This window comes from Eublepharis macularius, chromosome 8 (genome assembly GCF_028583425.1).
Source record: "Eublepharis macularius isolate TG4126 chromosome 8, MPM_Emac_v1.0, whole genome shotgun sequence".
NCBI classification, from domain to species: Eukaryota; Metazoa; Chordata; class Lepidosauria; order Squamata; family Eublepharidae; genus Eublepharis; species Eublepharis macularius.
Window position 1 is genome coordinate 96,746,069 of NC_072797.1, and position 18,176 is coordinate 96,764,244.

The window sequence follows — 18,176 nt, forward strand, 5'->3', positions numbered from 1 at the left end:
TGGAGACTGAAGATGCCAAGGTTTGACAATGAAGCTGAAGAATTAAAATCAGGCAATGTATGATTAAGAGGCTATTGCCCAAGGAAGTATCCCAGTCCCCATGGGAATGCTGACAATAAAGAATCTCCCTCACAATGCAGACCCCTCTAGAAACCTAATAAAAAGCAAGGCTAACACCACCTACCTATCCAGGTTCTAGCCATTACTGGGAGGCATTGGTGGCATCTAACACCCAGGTCACACATCATCCCAGCCAGGTTCAGCTCCCCTTCCCATCACATCATCTAAGCACATTCCCTATTAGCATCTTCTACAAAGAAAATTTCAAATCTCTAGCAGCTACATGGATTCTGACATTTCTTTCCAATGATGCTAATATTTCTCCAATCAATGAAGGAGCACCTCCAAATTCACCAGTGATATGCCAGACCCTAGAATGTGGTGCAACAGCAGAGTGGATCAAATCTCCCAGCCAATGACATTTGGATCCAATAGTAAATGCTATTTACTATTTACTATATGTGTGTGTTACGTGCCATGAAGTTGCCATTGACCTATGGCGACCCTATGAATGAAAGACCTCCAAAATGTCCTATCATTAATAGACTTGCTCAGATCTTGCAAACTGGAGGTTGTGGCTTCTTTTATTAAGCCAAGTCATCTGGTTTTAGGTCTTCCTTTTTCCTATTGCCTTCCACTTTTCCTTGCATTATTGACTTTTCCAGAGAATCTTGTCTTCTCATGATGTGACCAAAGTATGATGGTCTCACTTTTGTGATTTTAGTTTCCTGGGAGAATTCATGCTTGATTTGATCTAGAACCCACTAATTTGTCTTTTTGACTATCCATCATATACGCAAAACTCTCCTCCCGCACCACATTTCAAATGAATCAATTTTCTTCCTGTCAGCTTTCTTCATTGTCCAACTTTCATAGTAATGGGAAATACCATCGTTTGAGTTATCTTGATTTTGGTCCCCGGAGTGATATCTTTATCTTTAAGGATCTTTTCTAGTTCCCTCACAGCTGCTCTTCCAAGTCTCAATCTTCTTCTGATTTCTTGGTTGCAGTCTCCCTTTTGGTTGATGATTGAGCCAAGGAATAGAAAATCTTGAATAATTTCAATTTCATCATTTGCAGGTAAAAACATTGTAAAAAAGGCACTCCTTGAACTACCAAGTTATCTTCAGTTTCAACTGCAGATTGTTCATCTGACACTTCAAGATGGTAGATAAGTCTTAGTGGTGTGCGGTTCAGTGCCATCTCTCACATCCTTGCCTCACCATTTGGGACTCTGAAACTACATTTGTGATGCAGGATCAGGTGATGTATGCAACTTTCTGCCTTACTTCTTTATTCTACTTCTTCCCCCTCCCCCAACTTCCCAGCTTTCTCCTCCGGCACCCTTCCCTTGTCCAAGTCTTGCTCAGAAAGAACCATGATCCCATACCCTGTTCCTCCTCTGACATCTGCCCTCACCCCAGATACTGTACACTCATATACAAACCCAAGGGAACGGTTTCCGACTCTGGGATTAGACATGGGAGGAAAATCTAGCTTTAAAATCAAAAAGAGTCCAGTAGCACCTTTAAGACTAACCAATTTTATTTTATTGTAGCATAAGCTTTCGAGAATCAAGTTCTCTTCATCAGATGCCTGATCCGAACTGGTCAAATACAGAAGAGGAGGGGAGGGGAAAGAACGGGACATATATCACAAGAAGACAGGATGCAATTAGTGTGAAGGCAATCAAAACATTCCTTTGCTTGTAAATGTAAACATCTCCTTTTGGTGTGAAGTCAGTTTGCCGCAGTGAAGGTATACAATTCCTATGTAGTATAAGCCCTCGATAACCACAGCTCTCCCTGCCAGCTGCATCTGCCAGCTGCATCTTTGTCAGATGCAGCTGGCAGGGAGAGCTGTGGTTATCGAGGGCTTATACTACATAGGAATTGTATACCTTCACTGCGGCAAACTGACTCCACACCAAAAGGAGATGTTTACATTTACAAGCAAAGGAATGTTTTGATTGCCTTCACACTAATTGCATCCTGTCTTCTTGTGATATATGTCCCGTTCTTTCCCCTCCCCTCCTCTTCTGTATTTGACCAGTTCGGATCAGGCATCTGATGAAGAGAACTTGATTCTTGAAAGCTTATGCTACAATAAAATAAAATTGGTTAGTCTTAAAGGTGCTACTGGACTCTTTTTGATTTTGCTACTACAGACTAACACGGCTAACTCCTCTGGATCTAGCTTTAAAAGGATCCACTTCCACTAGGATTGCCTTTATCTGGTTACTTTTAGCATAGTCTGTCCCCCAAATCAAGTGCATTGCATTTCCTTTCCAATCTGCTTACTTTCCCCTCAATTTGCCTCTGTCATTTGTAGGCTCAAACACTATTTGTCTCCCTCTATCTTCTCCCACATTCAAACCCAAGACAGCATTCTACTTTTGTGTAAAAAGATTCTTAAAGGCCCCTTATCCTGGGATCTGAGGGGGGTACACACATAAAGGCCCTGTGAAGCCTCACCTTGCCCCCTAGGTAGCAGGTAAGTGGACATTATCCTGATCCATCCATCATACATTCATTCTGTGTAAGATTGTCAAGTGAAAAGGGCTAACCAACAAGCACCATGTAAAGAATAATATTGATCTGTCTTTCTGTGAGTAAATTATTTTTAAAGATATTTCTACCATTAGCACAATTTTAAAATGTGTACCAGTGTAACAACATAGGCAGCCTGTGTAACTCCGTTCTGCTTTGTGGACTGGCTGTTGCACTTCCATTCTAACAATTTACCACCCACTTTTACTAGTAGAGACTTGTGCTGACAGAAGAGGGTCTGTGGTAACCAAAATACTTTTAGGAGGATGTGCAGTAAGTCAAACATTACTTTCATTTCTTCATATCTCATATTGGCCCATTTCTGAACGGTGCAATGCAAAGCTGTTACACCATTTAGAAATGAGCCAATGTGAGGCATGAACACACCATGATTGTGCATTAGACAGTGAGACGGGTTCAGCAGAAAATTTACATTGCACTAGAGCTCTTATGCAAGCAGAAATGGAAGAAAAAGATCTCAGTAGCTGCTTGCACTGTCCAACTTATTGTGTTCCCACTTATACTTCCTCTGGTACAAGATATTGTGCAAACAATCCTGGGATTTCAAGAACTGAACCTAGATGCTTCTTCATTCTTAAAATGAGAGAAAGGGAGAAGATTGTTTGCTCAGGAGGACCGTCTATGTATATGCTATTGTGTATAAGAGCAATCTTGAACCAGGTGGGGGATATTGCATAAGATCTTGCACAGTCCCTTCCAGAAGCAGAACTATACTAAGTAGATTTCTTTTTCTGTTTGCACATTGTTGGATCCAACCCAGTGGTTCTTACCTTGCAGCAGGAAACTGATGTTGCAAATCTGTTCTCAAACCTGGCATAAAACCACAATGTGTGCTGATACGCCAGGGTGCGCTGAGCATTACAACACATTCTGTAAACATCTATTAGTTTGCACAGATACAATCTGGGTTTTTAAGCACTAATCAATCTCACCCCTTTTTCTCAAATAAAAAATGACAATGTTCATATGATGTTTTGAAAATATTTGTGATATGCTCAATTTCCAGATAGTTAATGTAATATTTCTGAGTCTCCACCAGAGGGGAATATGTACTAGGAACAGAGGATTAGTGAAGCATATGCTATGCTAACATTTCTCAGGCCATCATTTTACTTCCTTCCCGTCAAATATAAACACTTAAAAACAGGGCTTTTTTTCTGGGAAAAGAGGTGGTGGAACTCAGTGGGTTGCGCTCGGAGAAAATGGTCACATGGCTGGTGGCCCTGCCCCCTAATCTCCAGACAGAGGGGAGTTTAGATTGCCAAGCGGCACGGAGGGCAATCTAAACTCCCCTCGGTCTGGAGATCTGGGGGCGGGGCCACCAGCCATGTGACCATTTTCAAGAGGTTCCGGAACTCTGTTCCCCCTGAAAAAAAGCCCTGCTTATAAATACTTATGTTCAGAGCTGCTTTTGACATTGCACATACAAAGATCACATTGGTGGAGTTATTAATGCCCCTCTACCAAAAAGGATGAGGAACCTTCCAGTGTTGCTGAATGTGTTTCTTTGTTGTGAAATAGATGCATGCATGTTATCTTTCCCATATGAATGACTTCAACTTTTAATATAACATAAAACTCTTCTAAGAGGCAATCATTTATTTTGATTTATGAAGCTATAGAAGAATAATTTGTTCAGTTAACCTGCAGTAGCCTCTATTTTATTCACTTGCTAACCATACCTCCACGCATTATGTTAGCATCCAAAGAAAATGTACAATCCTAACAAAACAAATCCTAGGTGCAACTCCAAGGGAACAGCTACAAAGATTCTACAACTTTTGTGTAAATTGCTAGGACGTATAATGGACAATTTCTGAACTGCTGGATCCACATTTGACCTCTTGCATGGTAGTTAAATGTACAGGACTGTTCTCCAATTTTGTAATTGTTTCATTGTACATATTATACAGTTTGCTAATCATACTCTGATTTTGTAATCTACTTTTTATTGTATGGTTTGTTGTATGTATTATACGGTTTTTATTGCATTGTTTTAAATTGTGTAATCTGCCTTGTGTCTCAAAGAGAAAGGTGGACTATTAATAAAGTAGATAAATAAATAATGCCTTAAATTACCTGTGATAATTATCCTTGTTCAATAGTTAACATTATAACTGTTCAAAGGAAGATGGATGGATGTTTTTATTAATTGATGACCATATTTACTAGGCATCTTTTTTCAATTAAAAATGGAATTGGATCATACAAAAGCTGAATGGAAGAAATCCACACAACAGACCTATTTCTCTCCTTTCCCCTCATTTTCTGAAAAGTTGCTTTGGAGGGTCAGGAGGAGAGAACAGAGTGGGGGCTGTAGCTTAAAAGAATTTGGCAGAAATAACCTCCCTCCCACTTCGCAAGAACTCATCAAGGGGAGTGCCAGTAGCCACTTCTTGCTGCAGCCTCTGTGCTGAATCCCACTCTCTTAACAGAATCTCTCAACCATCAGGAACAACTGAGAAGGTGTAGGGAGCAGGAGGAGAACTGGGGAGGGGATGTCCCCACACCACAAACTCCTTCCATCAAAGTTCTTTGAATCCTGCCCAGTGTCACTTGAGATGCATAGTGCAATAGACCTCAAAACAAGAACTGTAAATTAAAGACACCCAAATCCCGCAAACAGACTAGACTCTATTAATGGCACATTTCTGTTTTTGCTTACTTGATATGTAATTCAAGATCGGGTTATACTGACATGTCCATGAATTATCTTTCTGTTCAGTAAATTTATTATTTTCAGTGCTCAGAATTACTTCATTTTAATGTCTCAAAGGCCAGGAATGGGTAGTATTTTTGTTTTACAATACGTAATATCAAGATCCTGTAGTGGCTTTTTATTTATATTGGATTGAATGGCTGCTGTGATTCTTAATTGAAAATAAATGGAATTATCTCACATAAATTTTCTGGTATAACTGTTCCTGAAAATTGAACATATTCTTTTTCCTTCGGAAGCAAACTTGTTAATAAGGTGAGGATTGATGAAAAAATGTACTACTTTGAAGTACTGCACCAATGAACTTATGATGATAACCCATTTAGTTAACATAGAAAGTATCATGGATACTTTATTAGTCCACACTGTGACACTAAGAGATCTCTGTCTTTTGGTGCTACACCTCTGAAGATGCCAGCCACAGCTGCTGGCGAAACGTCAGGAACTACAATGCCAAGACCACGGCAATACAGCCTGGAAAACTCACAACAACCATCGTTCTCCGGCCGTGAAAGCCTTCGACAATATATCATGGATGTGACCTGACTGAGCTACCTTTTGAACTACCTTTCTTTTCAGTGGGGGTATAGTTTATTTCTTAGAATTCATAAGTGATAAGCTTTGCAGATATTGATAAAATTATGAGTGCAAATGCATTATTGAAGTGTGTGTGTATACACACATACATATGTATATGTATATACATATACATGCATGCACACACACACACACACATATATAATTATAATTAAACAGTACTGTAAAATAGAATATATACATATAATAAAATCCTCTATCCAGTCTCTAGAATTTATAAGCATTATAAATTAGAGAGAACTATGGAGTAGCTGAGAAGTAAATCATAAAGCCAGGTATGTACTATTTTTCAGTCTAGTTCTCACAGCGACAGCTACAACATTAATTTAATAAATGAAAGTCTGAAAACATATACACAACTCCATGGGGATGAAACTGATATATATTCAACTCTGGAGTTTTATAGAGATGTTGTTTTAAAGGGTTTGCCACTATTACCCCTTGATGCTAAATAATTTTCTGCACAGCCTTTTCTCCGTAGATTACAGAACCAAAGAGAACGAATGTGTGGTTATCTGCACAGCTTTAAGTTCAGCTGATGTATAAGGATGATCAGGGGAGATATAGTATTAGGATAAATGCTAGCCAGGTTAAAGGGGAAAAGGGTGTCAGACAAGCAGGGTGTGTCCCCTCATCCAAGTCCCTCTTTTGGTCAGCTCTACCTTGATATTCATGTCAGTAAAACATCATATTTAAAAATGCACCTGTCACTCAAACTTAGCTGAATGATATGTGGGGATCCATGTGATGGAAGTGAATTTAATGGACTAGAATAGTTTATGTGCCTCTTCTATTTCTATGCAACTTTACTCTATTCCCAGGTGCCATTAGAATATTTTTACTGTATTATGCAAAGGATGAACACTGGAGCAAAATAGTCAAGCAAAAGACACGTAAACGTATGCTAGTTGCTGTGAATGCAGAGGCCAATCATTGTGAAGTGGCTGCTGTTTGTAGTTGTAGTAAAAGGATAACCCGAGCAAGCTTGCTGCTAGGAAGATTATCATTAGGCACTATGCTACACTTATAGGTTGATAAGGGAAATCTCTTTCTGAACCGTTCATGCCAAATGTAGCCATAGAATAGAACAGAATAGATAAGAAAAGCCAGCTGCAAATGGGAGAATCTGAGTGATAGAAAAAGGACACTTGCTGAACGTTGGTCTAGATAACGAGAGACTGGAGAAGGAAGCTGATGAAAAAAGGAATACAGAAGAGGAGTGGGTGGTAAACCCCTCAGCCGAAAGAAATAAGCTTGATTCAAGTCAATTAGATTAGCAGAACTTTCCAAGGCTATGAGAGCCACAAGCAACAGAAACGGGGTGCCTTACGTAGCTTCAACCACATTCCTAAGGAGGGGAGATTGCTCCCCTCCCACAGTACCCAAAAGGAACAATCTCTGCCTGTAAAGTACAAGGTTGCTGAAGCGACACTTAGACGCCCTTGGCAAATGTTACACTGTCAAGGGGGTAGGAAATAATGAGGACTCTATGAATGGGAAAGTGTGAGAAAGGAAAGAGATGTTCCTTGAAGAGATAAAACAATGCACTAAGGTGATAAGCAATGCTAATTGGGAAATATTGTAATTATGTTGCTGACCAGAGTTATTGTTCCAATTAGGGACCACTAGCTCATTGGAGGTGGTCACCTGCACAGACCAATGGGGGTCACAGTTATGTTTGAGCCAATGAGATCCCCAACATTGTAATGAACCAAAGAGTATAAAATGTCTTGCACAGCTATTGTAGCTTTGATGAGCGTTGGACATGAGGGAACCTTCTACTCTCTGTGTAACTGATGCTCCTCCACGTTTAATAAATGTAGTAGACTTGCTTCATTCACAGGACTCTGTGTCTGTCTTCTTGAAATTGGCTGAGGGACATTCGAACCACTGTGTGGAACACATGTGATGTCCACTGACATTCACAGCACAGCATAAGTCTACAGGTAATGATTAGGGAGGAACGAGGAATTGTTGCTGTGGTCTATTATGCTGTTTTTTAAAAAGCAGTTTTATGAAGATTTTATGCCCTGACTTTTTTTTTAGTAGCTTGCTTTAATGGCTTTGTAATTTGTTAATGGCTGTGCTTTAATGGTTTAGTTTCATTTTTTTTTTAGTTGTAAGCTGTCTTGAACAGGCATCTGGAGAGGGGTGTATCAATTTTCTAAATTAATAAGATTTGATTCCAGTGGCAGCTTAGAGACCAACACAATTTTGAGGATATAAACTTTTGAGAGTCAAAGCTTTCTTCTTCAGCTATAAGGAGATCCCTGAACCTTTATATTCCAGTTAGGAAGTAGGAGATGGGTCCTGTAATTGCTAAGTTTTATTGTGCTTGTTCAGAGGCCTGTGTGGCACAGAATCATTGACATTTTCATCTCTACAGCAAACTGAAAGACTTTGCCTGTGCCTGGCATAGCCTAGCAAGGCCTGGCAACAAAGTATTCCTCCAGGCCTCTTGCCTAAGGCTTTGATGAGTCTTGCACAGACTTCATGAATGCCGGTTTCAAAATGAAAGTGGAAAAAAAGAATGTCAAAATTAATTTTAGAAATGCACCTTGAAAGGCATACCAGGCTGAAAACACATTTTTATTTTCTCATATTTTCAGAAAGAGTATTAAAATTTGAAAATATTTCAGGACACAATATTTTATATGAAATATTTCCTGACATTTTATTTTGATAAAGGTTTTTGAACCATCTCCACTGTAAAATATCTGCAGGCTTTTACATTTTTCTGAAAAACATATGTCGCACTAAACAGAATTTTGCTTTTGCCTATGTCCCAAAAATATGTTGACTCCATGGTTTAAATGAAGAACATAAAAAAGTTGGGGATGTTACATGTTAGTCATCTGCAATAATAAAACCCCTTCAGCTTGTTAAACATCTAGTCTAGTCGAACCACTGTGTGTTTTCAAACAGTTAATCAAGTTCTTTGATATTATGTCTCCTGGCTCTCAAAATAATTTCATCATTTGGTACACAAGATAAAATACAGATGTTCTGAACTACACACATAGGCCCAGACAATTTTTCTTCTTGGCTCACCCTTTTAAAAAATGCCTCAATACCAGGCAAATTCAGATACATTGCTTCAGGCCTTGTCACAGTTTATCCTTGTTAGGGACTGAATTTCTTAATCTCCTCAGTGAGTATGCAAATCCTATTAAAAATTTGCTAGATACATCTGCAGCCTGAAACTAGAATACTTGTCTCTCACACATGTCTCTTTCTTCTCCAGCACTGCTCCCAGAGACGGATGACTACATATCTGTATTTCTTCCCCTTTCATACTGGGAATAAAGGATGAAGGAAATTCTATGAACATGCAGTTTGAGGCTGTGTGAGTAGATTCTTGGATGAATCACATGAAGAGCCAGGAGACTAAGTTTTGGGGATTTCCCCTCTGCCTGTTTTTCATGATCACAGAGGAGGCAATTTGCACATAGAAACCTATATGGATCAGGTCTCATACTTAGTATTTTCTCCCCCCCCCAACTTTACCATTCTTTCATTTATACTTATACAAGGAATACAAATTGCCCCCCCTTCTCTATTTAGAGCTAAATCTTCTACATGTGTGAAGAGATTTTAATGATAATCTCTAGTGAATGACCTTTCAAAATGCAAGGTAGAGTTCTGAACCTTCTCTGAGAGACAGTTTTACTATTACTACCAAAGCACAAAGTAATGAATGCCTATTAATTAATTAATTAATTAATTAATATAACTATCCAGTCATAATCCCAGACTTAGTCTTCAAACAGCTTGTCTCATGTGGGATCATCAATTCAGTTGCCCAACGAAATTGTGAAATTTTTCAGTTAAACAGGATTTGTAGCAATGAATATTCTAGTTGGGTTATGTTTACATTATGACCTTATTAAGACGTAATTTATTTAAGCCCCAAAGTAATTTTATTTCTATTAGTAAAATTGTCCTAAATAGATAAATTATGAAATATATTAGAAAGGTATTATTTAAATCGCTAAGAACAATTTCCTAACCCATTTTTATGTGGGAAAACCATTACAAGTTGCATTTGGGCATCAGAGACGGGGATGTCATGAGTAGCATTCTTTTTGGAACGTGACTCTCTGCCAAACGTGGTATGCGTGAATTCCCAGGTGTGTCAAGTGTGCTAGATTTTGGGGGGGGGGGAGTGACATCTGTAAGCAGTTGGGGGTGTCTACTGATCTTCGTGTTGATCCAAATGAACTGGCCATACTGCCATAGTAAAAAAAAAATCTGTACTTGTAAACTCACTCTAACCCATATTTAGTGTCAGTTGTGCTACTTTCTCATTGCTTTGTTTATATTGCTACAGTTGCTGCAGGAAGCAGACCTTTGGACCAATGCATCTTATTTATTAAAATATACAAACCATCTTTCTTGGCTCAGGATGGATAACGATATTTTAAAACAGTTTTTTAAAAAGTCTTACATCGCTTCCGGACAATGGTCAGGCTTTTTGTTTGGCGAACATCTAGGGGAAAGGGCTTCCACAACTGTGGAGTAGCCACCGAGAACACCTTTCTCGCTGCCCCTTCCGCCTGGGCTTGGTACACAGATGGTGCAATCAAGAGACCGTTCTTGGCTGACTGTAAGGATTGCGAACGGACATAAGGGAAGAAGCGGCCTTTCAAGTTTGTAGAGCCCAAGCCATTTGAGATGTGCAGCTTCTCTCTCTCTAGCAGTAAAATAGGATGGACAATCATTATTCAGTTTCATGAAACAGAATAACAGAAGAGGCAAAACTGCTGTGTGAAATTATTTAGTGATTAGAATCATCTCCTAATATCAATAGTACATTGATTGATTGATTGATTGATTGATTGATTGATTGATTGATTGATTGATTGATTGATTGATTGATTGATTGATTGATTGATTGATTGATTGATTGATATATCGGTTGTACTGATTATTGTTAAAATCTTGAATCGGCTGGCCAATCTGATTGTTTTAATTATGTAACCATTCACCCCAAAACATTCAACTCAACATAGTCATTTTTCCTTCTTTAGAAATCAATAGATTTCTAAAAACACTACTCTAATGTAATGTGATCTGTAGTTGGAAGACAACACAAATGGAAAAAATTAAAAGCCCTTCCCTCCCTGTACTGATTTCATCCTTGAAATTGCAGACCTCAGAACAATTACGTTCTGCAGAGGACTGGGATGTTAAAACAACCCTATACAAAGATGAGCCAAGTGACCCCTGTGCTGCTGGTAATGCCACAGGGACTGCTGGGATCAGATCTGGGCTGCAGTGATGACAACAGCGACATCCATTGTTACCATTGTCTGTGCCCGGATCCAAGCTGATTGACCCATTGACAGCACTGGGGAGGCCATTTGGCTCACTTTGCTTCTGACTTCCCACGTTCAGAAATGTTCCTGGCAATTTAAAGGGCCAGTGTACCTCCAGAGTTCCATTTTGTTAAAAAATCAGGAACTTTAGTCATATACCAAAAATGTAATGTTTAGTTCTGTCCTCGGAGACAACTATCCCTGAGTGTTTAGGTGGAGAAGGGAGTGGGGAGGAGGAAGAAACAAGGTCCGTGGCTGATACACTTCAAAATGTTCATATATCTTACAATGATTAATCATAACCAAATTACACCTGTTTTTATTTCCAAAGGATAACATTTTTTTTTAAAAAAATCCCTAGTCCTGCAAGAAAACTAAAGGGCATCATCATGATATACTTATGCCATGGAATATAAGTCACTTACAGTACAATCCTAAGGCGATTTACTTCAGTTTAAGCCAATTGATTTCAATGGGCTTAGACTGTCGTAACACTTCTTAGGATTGCACTATTAAAGTGACACTCATTGCAACTCAACATACTCCACAAAATAAATAGATGAGTGCAAGTTATGCATTAAAAAAAAGTTCAGACTACTTTGGTGAGTTGTCATCTCTGCATGTTACACTGATGACTTATGTGTAAAACTAAATATTATAATTTAGATTTTTTTATAAACAAAATCTGTTCTGAGGGTTGGGAAGAACAGTGGTTCCCTTTCCATCATAAAATAGTAACAGTTACTGTGGGAGAGATGTGAAAGGATTTGGAGAAACTAGAGCAACATACCATTCCAGAATTTCCCATCAACTTGCTTGCTTTTGGGACTCACACACTTTCCATGGAGTAGTTCCAAACTTCCTTTGCAGCTAGTGCAGTCATTGTAGTTGAACCCTTCACACGTTGCACAGGTCCTGTGGCATGGTTCACATTCTCCTGTGCTCTCATCACTGTAGAAACCAGCTCCACAATCACTTACACATTTCCCATCTAAAGTAGAAATACAAAGCTTTTACGTCATAATGTCACTGATGCATGCTAAGTACCACTGATGGGAGAACTGGAAATACAGTATACTCTGCTCACAGGACCCATATATACTTCTGGCTGCTCTGTGTATTAACCAACAACCAGTAGCCACTTGTAATAGTTGGCGTGGACTAAGGAAAAATTCATATCTTTTATTTGGTTTGCTCATTGCTAGATCCAAACAATTCTAAAGAAATCTGCAGTTTACTGCTGCTTAAGCTGTTGTGAAGGATGTGTACATTAACCCCCAAAGCTAAATCTCAGGAGTAAGCTGCCCAAGTTGTCTTTCAAATGTGTACATATTTTGCCTTTCTGGGTAAGAGATGACATTTTAAAGGAGCTCATGAATTACCAAGGAGAAAAAAGCCTTTTGTACACCAGTAACACTCATATTGGTCACAGCTTCCACAGTGTGGGTCACACTCTATGCAAAGGAAAGAATTTTCATCATTGTAGCTGTTCTCAGGACAACTTCTATAACACTCCTGCTTGTACCTAGAGACAACAAAAATGCAATTTTAATGTTGGTGTTCCTTATTCTGGGCAAAAGAAGAACAGATAATGGCAGGTGTGCAATTAAAGTGGAAGGAACATGCACATGGTAAACATCTATTTCATCTTAAAAATGGCAATGTTAGGAGGTGTTATTAACGATGCATATGATCCGCTTTAATTATAAAAATCTCTGTTCTTAGGTCTGGAACATTTGTATCCAAGCACTCAGTAGCCTTGCAAAGAAAGGACAATTTTGTATCAGAGAAAGTAAAAAAGAAATAGGGAGAGAGGTCACTTACATGTAATAATTATGAATGCATGATGTACATATTCTTGGGTCGTCTGAAATTTAAGCAAAACACACAATGAAAATAAAATACTGCACCAATCTCTCATTTATCCAAATCTCATTTGCTCAGACTAAAAGTGGAAATGTCTAAAACATTTAGAGGAACAGAGAATTCTGATACACACTTGTGTTGCTGCTGCTATCTAGAATTTAAATAACACACTTCTATATACTTTATAACAGCTCTGATCTATATACCAGTCCTGTTAGGTAGGCCATTTTCACTACTCTTATATTTGCAGATGGGAAGCTAGGCTGAGTGGAAATGTGAATGTTTTGATACAAATTTATACTCTACATTTCTATGCATTTCCCCTGTAAACAGCAAGTGATTTCTGGTATTATTTATTTATTTTCTGGTATGCCCTTCATTATTGCATGTATCCAACGTCTTCTTCCTCAACATATAGATTTGACTCTATAGATTCTAATCGTTCTCTGTAGTCTTTTAAATATGACAAATAAATTCACATGGGGAGAAGGAATGGAATAATGGCAGCAAACTCTACCCTCACCAATGTGTGTTTGAAACGTAGCCTTCACGTGTATGAGCATTCTCAGAAACCTTGGGGAAAAAATGAGGCTGTCCATCACATAGATCTGTTGTATGCATGTAGGCTGTATTCCAGCCTTGCAATGATTGTCTGTAGGTTTTTCTGTCTGCTTCTGCTATGTTTATGTTGCTGGTGGTGCAAGTTCCTCCTTGTGAGCTGTTTTTATGCTGTTTTTTTCCCTCAGATGTTAATTAATATTGTTTATTTTAATTGTTGTTAGTTGTATGGATTTTTATGAAATTGAAAGATGGGATATAAACATTTTAATAATCAATCATTTGGAAAAACTGAGGCTGAGATACAGTGATTTCCTCAAAGCTATCCCAAAAGAGGCTGTGCAAGATTTTTACATTAAGTCCAACACTCTAGCCACTGATTACAGGACTGGAGTCCATATCATTTCTTAGAATTTACTACGACAGACCATTTCCTATTCCCAAAACATTATGCTAAATGTATGGATCTCTTACTGCCTTAAGGTCAGGCCGCTGGAGATTCTGAGTGAAAATGATTAAAGACCAATGAGTGAGTTAGAAATTCAATAGACATCAGTTTCTTTGATCTGATCTGGACTCATTTGCTCCCTGTAGACCTATCATAATCTTAACTTATTGCATTTGGTATTCAATCAGAAACTTTTTTATTATATCATCTACTCAAGTACATTGAAAACCTTCTTTTAAAAAGAGAAACCTAGCTATCTTGCTGAAAGCAGAATTTTAGAACTGATTCCTTTAAAGTGGGCAAACTAAAACAATCAATTCTCCAAGGGAGCCAAGTATAGATGATATATTTCATGTTCTTGAAAATCAGCTTATGAGGATCTGTAAAATAAAAAATGGTGGGACCTCAGTAGGTGTGCTGAGATTCCTGTTCCAATAAAGGCATATTATTATAATGTTGGACACACTCAGACCGATTATTCTGGGCGACTTCAACATTCATTCTGAGTGCTCCTTATCAGGGCTGGCCCAGAATTGTATAGCTACTTTGGCAGCCCTGGGCCTCTCTCAAATAGCTATGAGCTCAACACACAAATGAGGTCACATCTTGGACTTCATCTTTTCTAACCTTACATATTGGTCTGCCTGATGGGGTCAGAAAGGCTTCCACTCTACTGGCTTCCACAAACTATGCAAAATTGAACTATTTAGGAGGGTTTTTTTTTCAAACTCAGGCAATTAGGGGTTTACTGTAATGAAATATTTTAGAAAGATTCTTTGGTAAAGTTAAAGGGACTGTGGATACTGTGGACTGTATTAGTTGCTGTAGCATAGAGGTCGAGCTGCAAGTCAGCACTCTGCTGGTTTGAATCCCAATACTAACACAATCTCAACAAGTGGCCTTGGGTAAGCTAATCTGTTTTAAAGAGTGGTAAATAAGCACCCTCTTATAATTGTTTTTGTTATTATGTGTACAGTACATACTGTCTGTTGCTGTAAGTATAACCCCATGATGTATTTTCTGCATCATTTAATGTGTCATGTAAGCACTTAAGTCTTGTTTCAGCTCCATTTTTAGATTTCTCCTTCTCAGATTTCTGCAATCCAAACCTTATTACTTTCTTTATTGGATGCCCCATCTTGTTGATTATATTTGACTTACACTGTGTAATCAGCTTTGAGTCTCAGGGAGAAAGGTGGACTATAAATAATTTTAATAAATAAAAACAATAAGGACAACTTCCTAACAGTGTGGCCCAATCTTATATACTCAAGCTCAGTTCAGAACATAAAACCATAAATGATTTTATTTACTGTTAGTTTACTAAACTTGGATTTAGTTTGCTGACAAACATTCAAATGTCAGTTTCATTATTTTTGTTTTTTTCCACATGTATCTCATACAGAGGCCCTCCTGATATCCCAGTGGAGCTGAAAAAAGCCATGATTAAGTCAAGAACATATACATTATGTGAACCATTATCAAACCCAGGTTTCAGATCCAAGTGTGATGTTCTGTAACTAATCATAATGAGTGGAATGGCCTGAAACCAACTATAGTTTAAACCATGGTTTCATGTTATGTCTGAACTATGCTATTTTTTTAAAAAATGGCTTAATTTGGATTAAGAATTCAGGAATAAATATTTGTAATACCTGATATTCAGGTCAGATTCTCAATTTGGGTTCAATTTTAACCAGGAATACTGAATATATTTGCCATTATGACTTACAGGAAAAACTATCTGGAGGGCTCAGGGCATTTTTCAAGCAACCTCCATCAAATTTGCAGGGAACTTGTTAAATCATTTGCCCTTCCAAAGATTCTTTTTTATTTAATAGGAATTCCATTATTAATTCCACAACAGAAACTTAAATCCTGGCAGAATATATTAAATCAATTCCTATGGAAAAAGAAACAACCGAGAATTGCATTTAAAGTGCTTAGACTTAAAAAACAACAAGGAGGCTTTAACTATCCTGACTTGGAACTTTACCAAACAGCCACAAGATTGCTTAACGCTTTACAAATTTTAATCTCACCGGATGCTCTTGACTGGATTACTATATTACAGTCAGAAATCCAACTCAACAAAATACAAAATTTATTTTGGAACACTAAAAAAGATTGTCCTTATAAAATAAATAACTCCTTCTTAGGAGCAATAATCAACACTTGGGACCAAATCAGATACAAAATTATGCCAAAAATATCAAGATTTTCACCTTTTATAGAACAACACTGGTTCCCACCAGGGCAAACGAAAGCTTTTAAAGAAATGTGGCTACAATCAAATATGACCCACATAATCGATATAGCAACAAATAAAGGAATCATAAACAAAATAGAAATAGAACAAAAAATAAAACATAAAATACATTGGTTTAATTACTTCCAACTCTCAAATATGTTACAACAACTGAAAATAAGGGAACTTCTTAAAAAAAATCCAACTGATTTTGAACTATTACTGGATACTAAAGCACTCAAACAAAAGGGATTAATCTCAAAGCTATATAACATCCTTTTAGCCTCAACTCAAATTAAACTCTTAAGATGTCAAACAAATTGACATTTAGATTGTAAAACAGAATTTACACAAGAACAATGCAGAGAAATCTGGACTTCAAACTTATTAAACTCAAAAGTAATCGCGTCTTGGATCCAATCCTACAAAATACTCCATAGGTGGTATATAATGCCAAAAAAACTCTCATTGATAACTAAAACAAACTCACCACTTTGTTGGAAAGATCGCGGTAATATAGGGACATTCGCACATTGTTGGTGGGGGTGTCCTCGAATAGAAACTTTTTGGAATGATATATTGGATCTCATAAAAGAAATAACAGGTTACAGAATCCCTTTTGACCCCAAAATTTTATTTTTGAATCAATGGAACAATATTGAAATTCCACAAATTAGAAGAGAATCAATCAGTAACCCATTAGTGGTAGCTAGGAATCTGATAGCCTTAAACTGGAAATCAAAGAAGGTACCCTCAACAGACAAATGGCTAGAGAAAGTATGGGATCACTACATTCAGGAAAAAATATATGATTATATCAAAATGAACACTACCCAAAAGAAACTGACTTTATAGCAAAATGGTTACCATTTATTGAATTTATAACTATTACTAATCAACAACCCCATAAACATTTATTCTTTGTTGCACAAGACTGAAGAAATGGCTACTAAGTTTATAAAGCTTTAGTTTTCTTTGAATTAGCAAATTGGTTTATCATTCACCATCTCTCTTCTTTCTTTTAGTACAAAACTATGTATAGAATCAATAGAAATGACAAGTGTATATCTATATATATGAATATGGTTGTTTGTTCATTTGCAGTTGTTTGTTAACTTTGTTTATTGGATTTGGAAATTTAAAATAAAATATATATAAAAAAATTTTTTTGCAGGGAACTTAGTCCTGCCTGTCCCCTAAAGACCCTGCCAAGTTTCAGGAAGATTGGACAGAGGGGTCCAATTCTATGGGTTCAGAACAAGCAGTCCCCAGCCACTCTCCATTGTTTCCTAGGGGGATACATTTCCAAGGCTTTCTAGGCAAAGAAACCCTAAGCAAAGGGCAACCCCTGGCCAAAAGCCACTTTCCAATGCAAGTCCCAATGTAAGCTGAACCCAACAAAGCCCAACAGAACCAAACTGAAACAAGGGGAGTTAACATCACAATAGAGAATCCCATCAGAACCAATGTCAAAACAAAGAATCCCAATAGAATCAATGTCAGAAAAACCACAAACTGAACCAAGCTGAAGCAAGGAAGGGCACTGTTGCAAGCCTAACAGAACCAACAGTCATCATCAAACTATTACCAGACAAATCTGGGAAGCCTGCAAAAGGGGGGGGGGATCTCAGTCATTCCTCCTTCCTCGCTCCCCAAGTTAAAAAGCCCAAGAAAGCCTTGAAAAGTTTGGCAGGGGGAGAAAAGAGCTTTCAAGAGCAGCAAGCCAGTTTTCAAAAGCCTGCAGCTGCATTTGCCAGATAACCCTACATTGATTTAATTGGCATCCTGATTT

The 18,176-nt window shown here is 37.8% G+C and overlaps 1 protein-coding gene across 1 annotated transcript in view; it reads right to left on the bottom strand.

Moving 5' to 3' along the window:
* Positions 1 to 18,176, bottom strand: part of PCSK5 (proprotein convertase subtilisin/kexin type 5) — a 387,486-nt gene that overhangs the window by 23,642 nt on the left and 345,668 nt on the right. Inside the window, exons 25-28 of the mRNA XM_054986670.1 lie at positions 13,089 to 13,131; positions 12,647 to 12,789; positions 12,055 to 12,255; positions 10,394 to 10,639 (exon numbers count right to left, since the gene is read on the bottom strand). Of these exons, the coding sequence (XP_054842645.1) occupies positions 10,394 to 10,639; positions 12,055 to 12,255; positions 12,647 to 12,789; positions 13,089 to 13,131 (633 nt within the window). The remainder of the gene's footprint in view (positions 1 to 10,393; positions 10,640 to 12,054; positions 12,256 to 12,646; positions 12,790 to 13,088; positions 13,132 to 18,176) is intronic.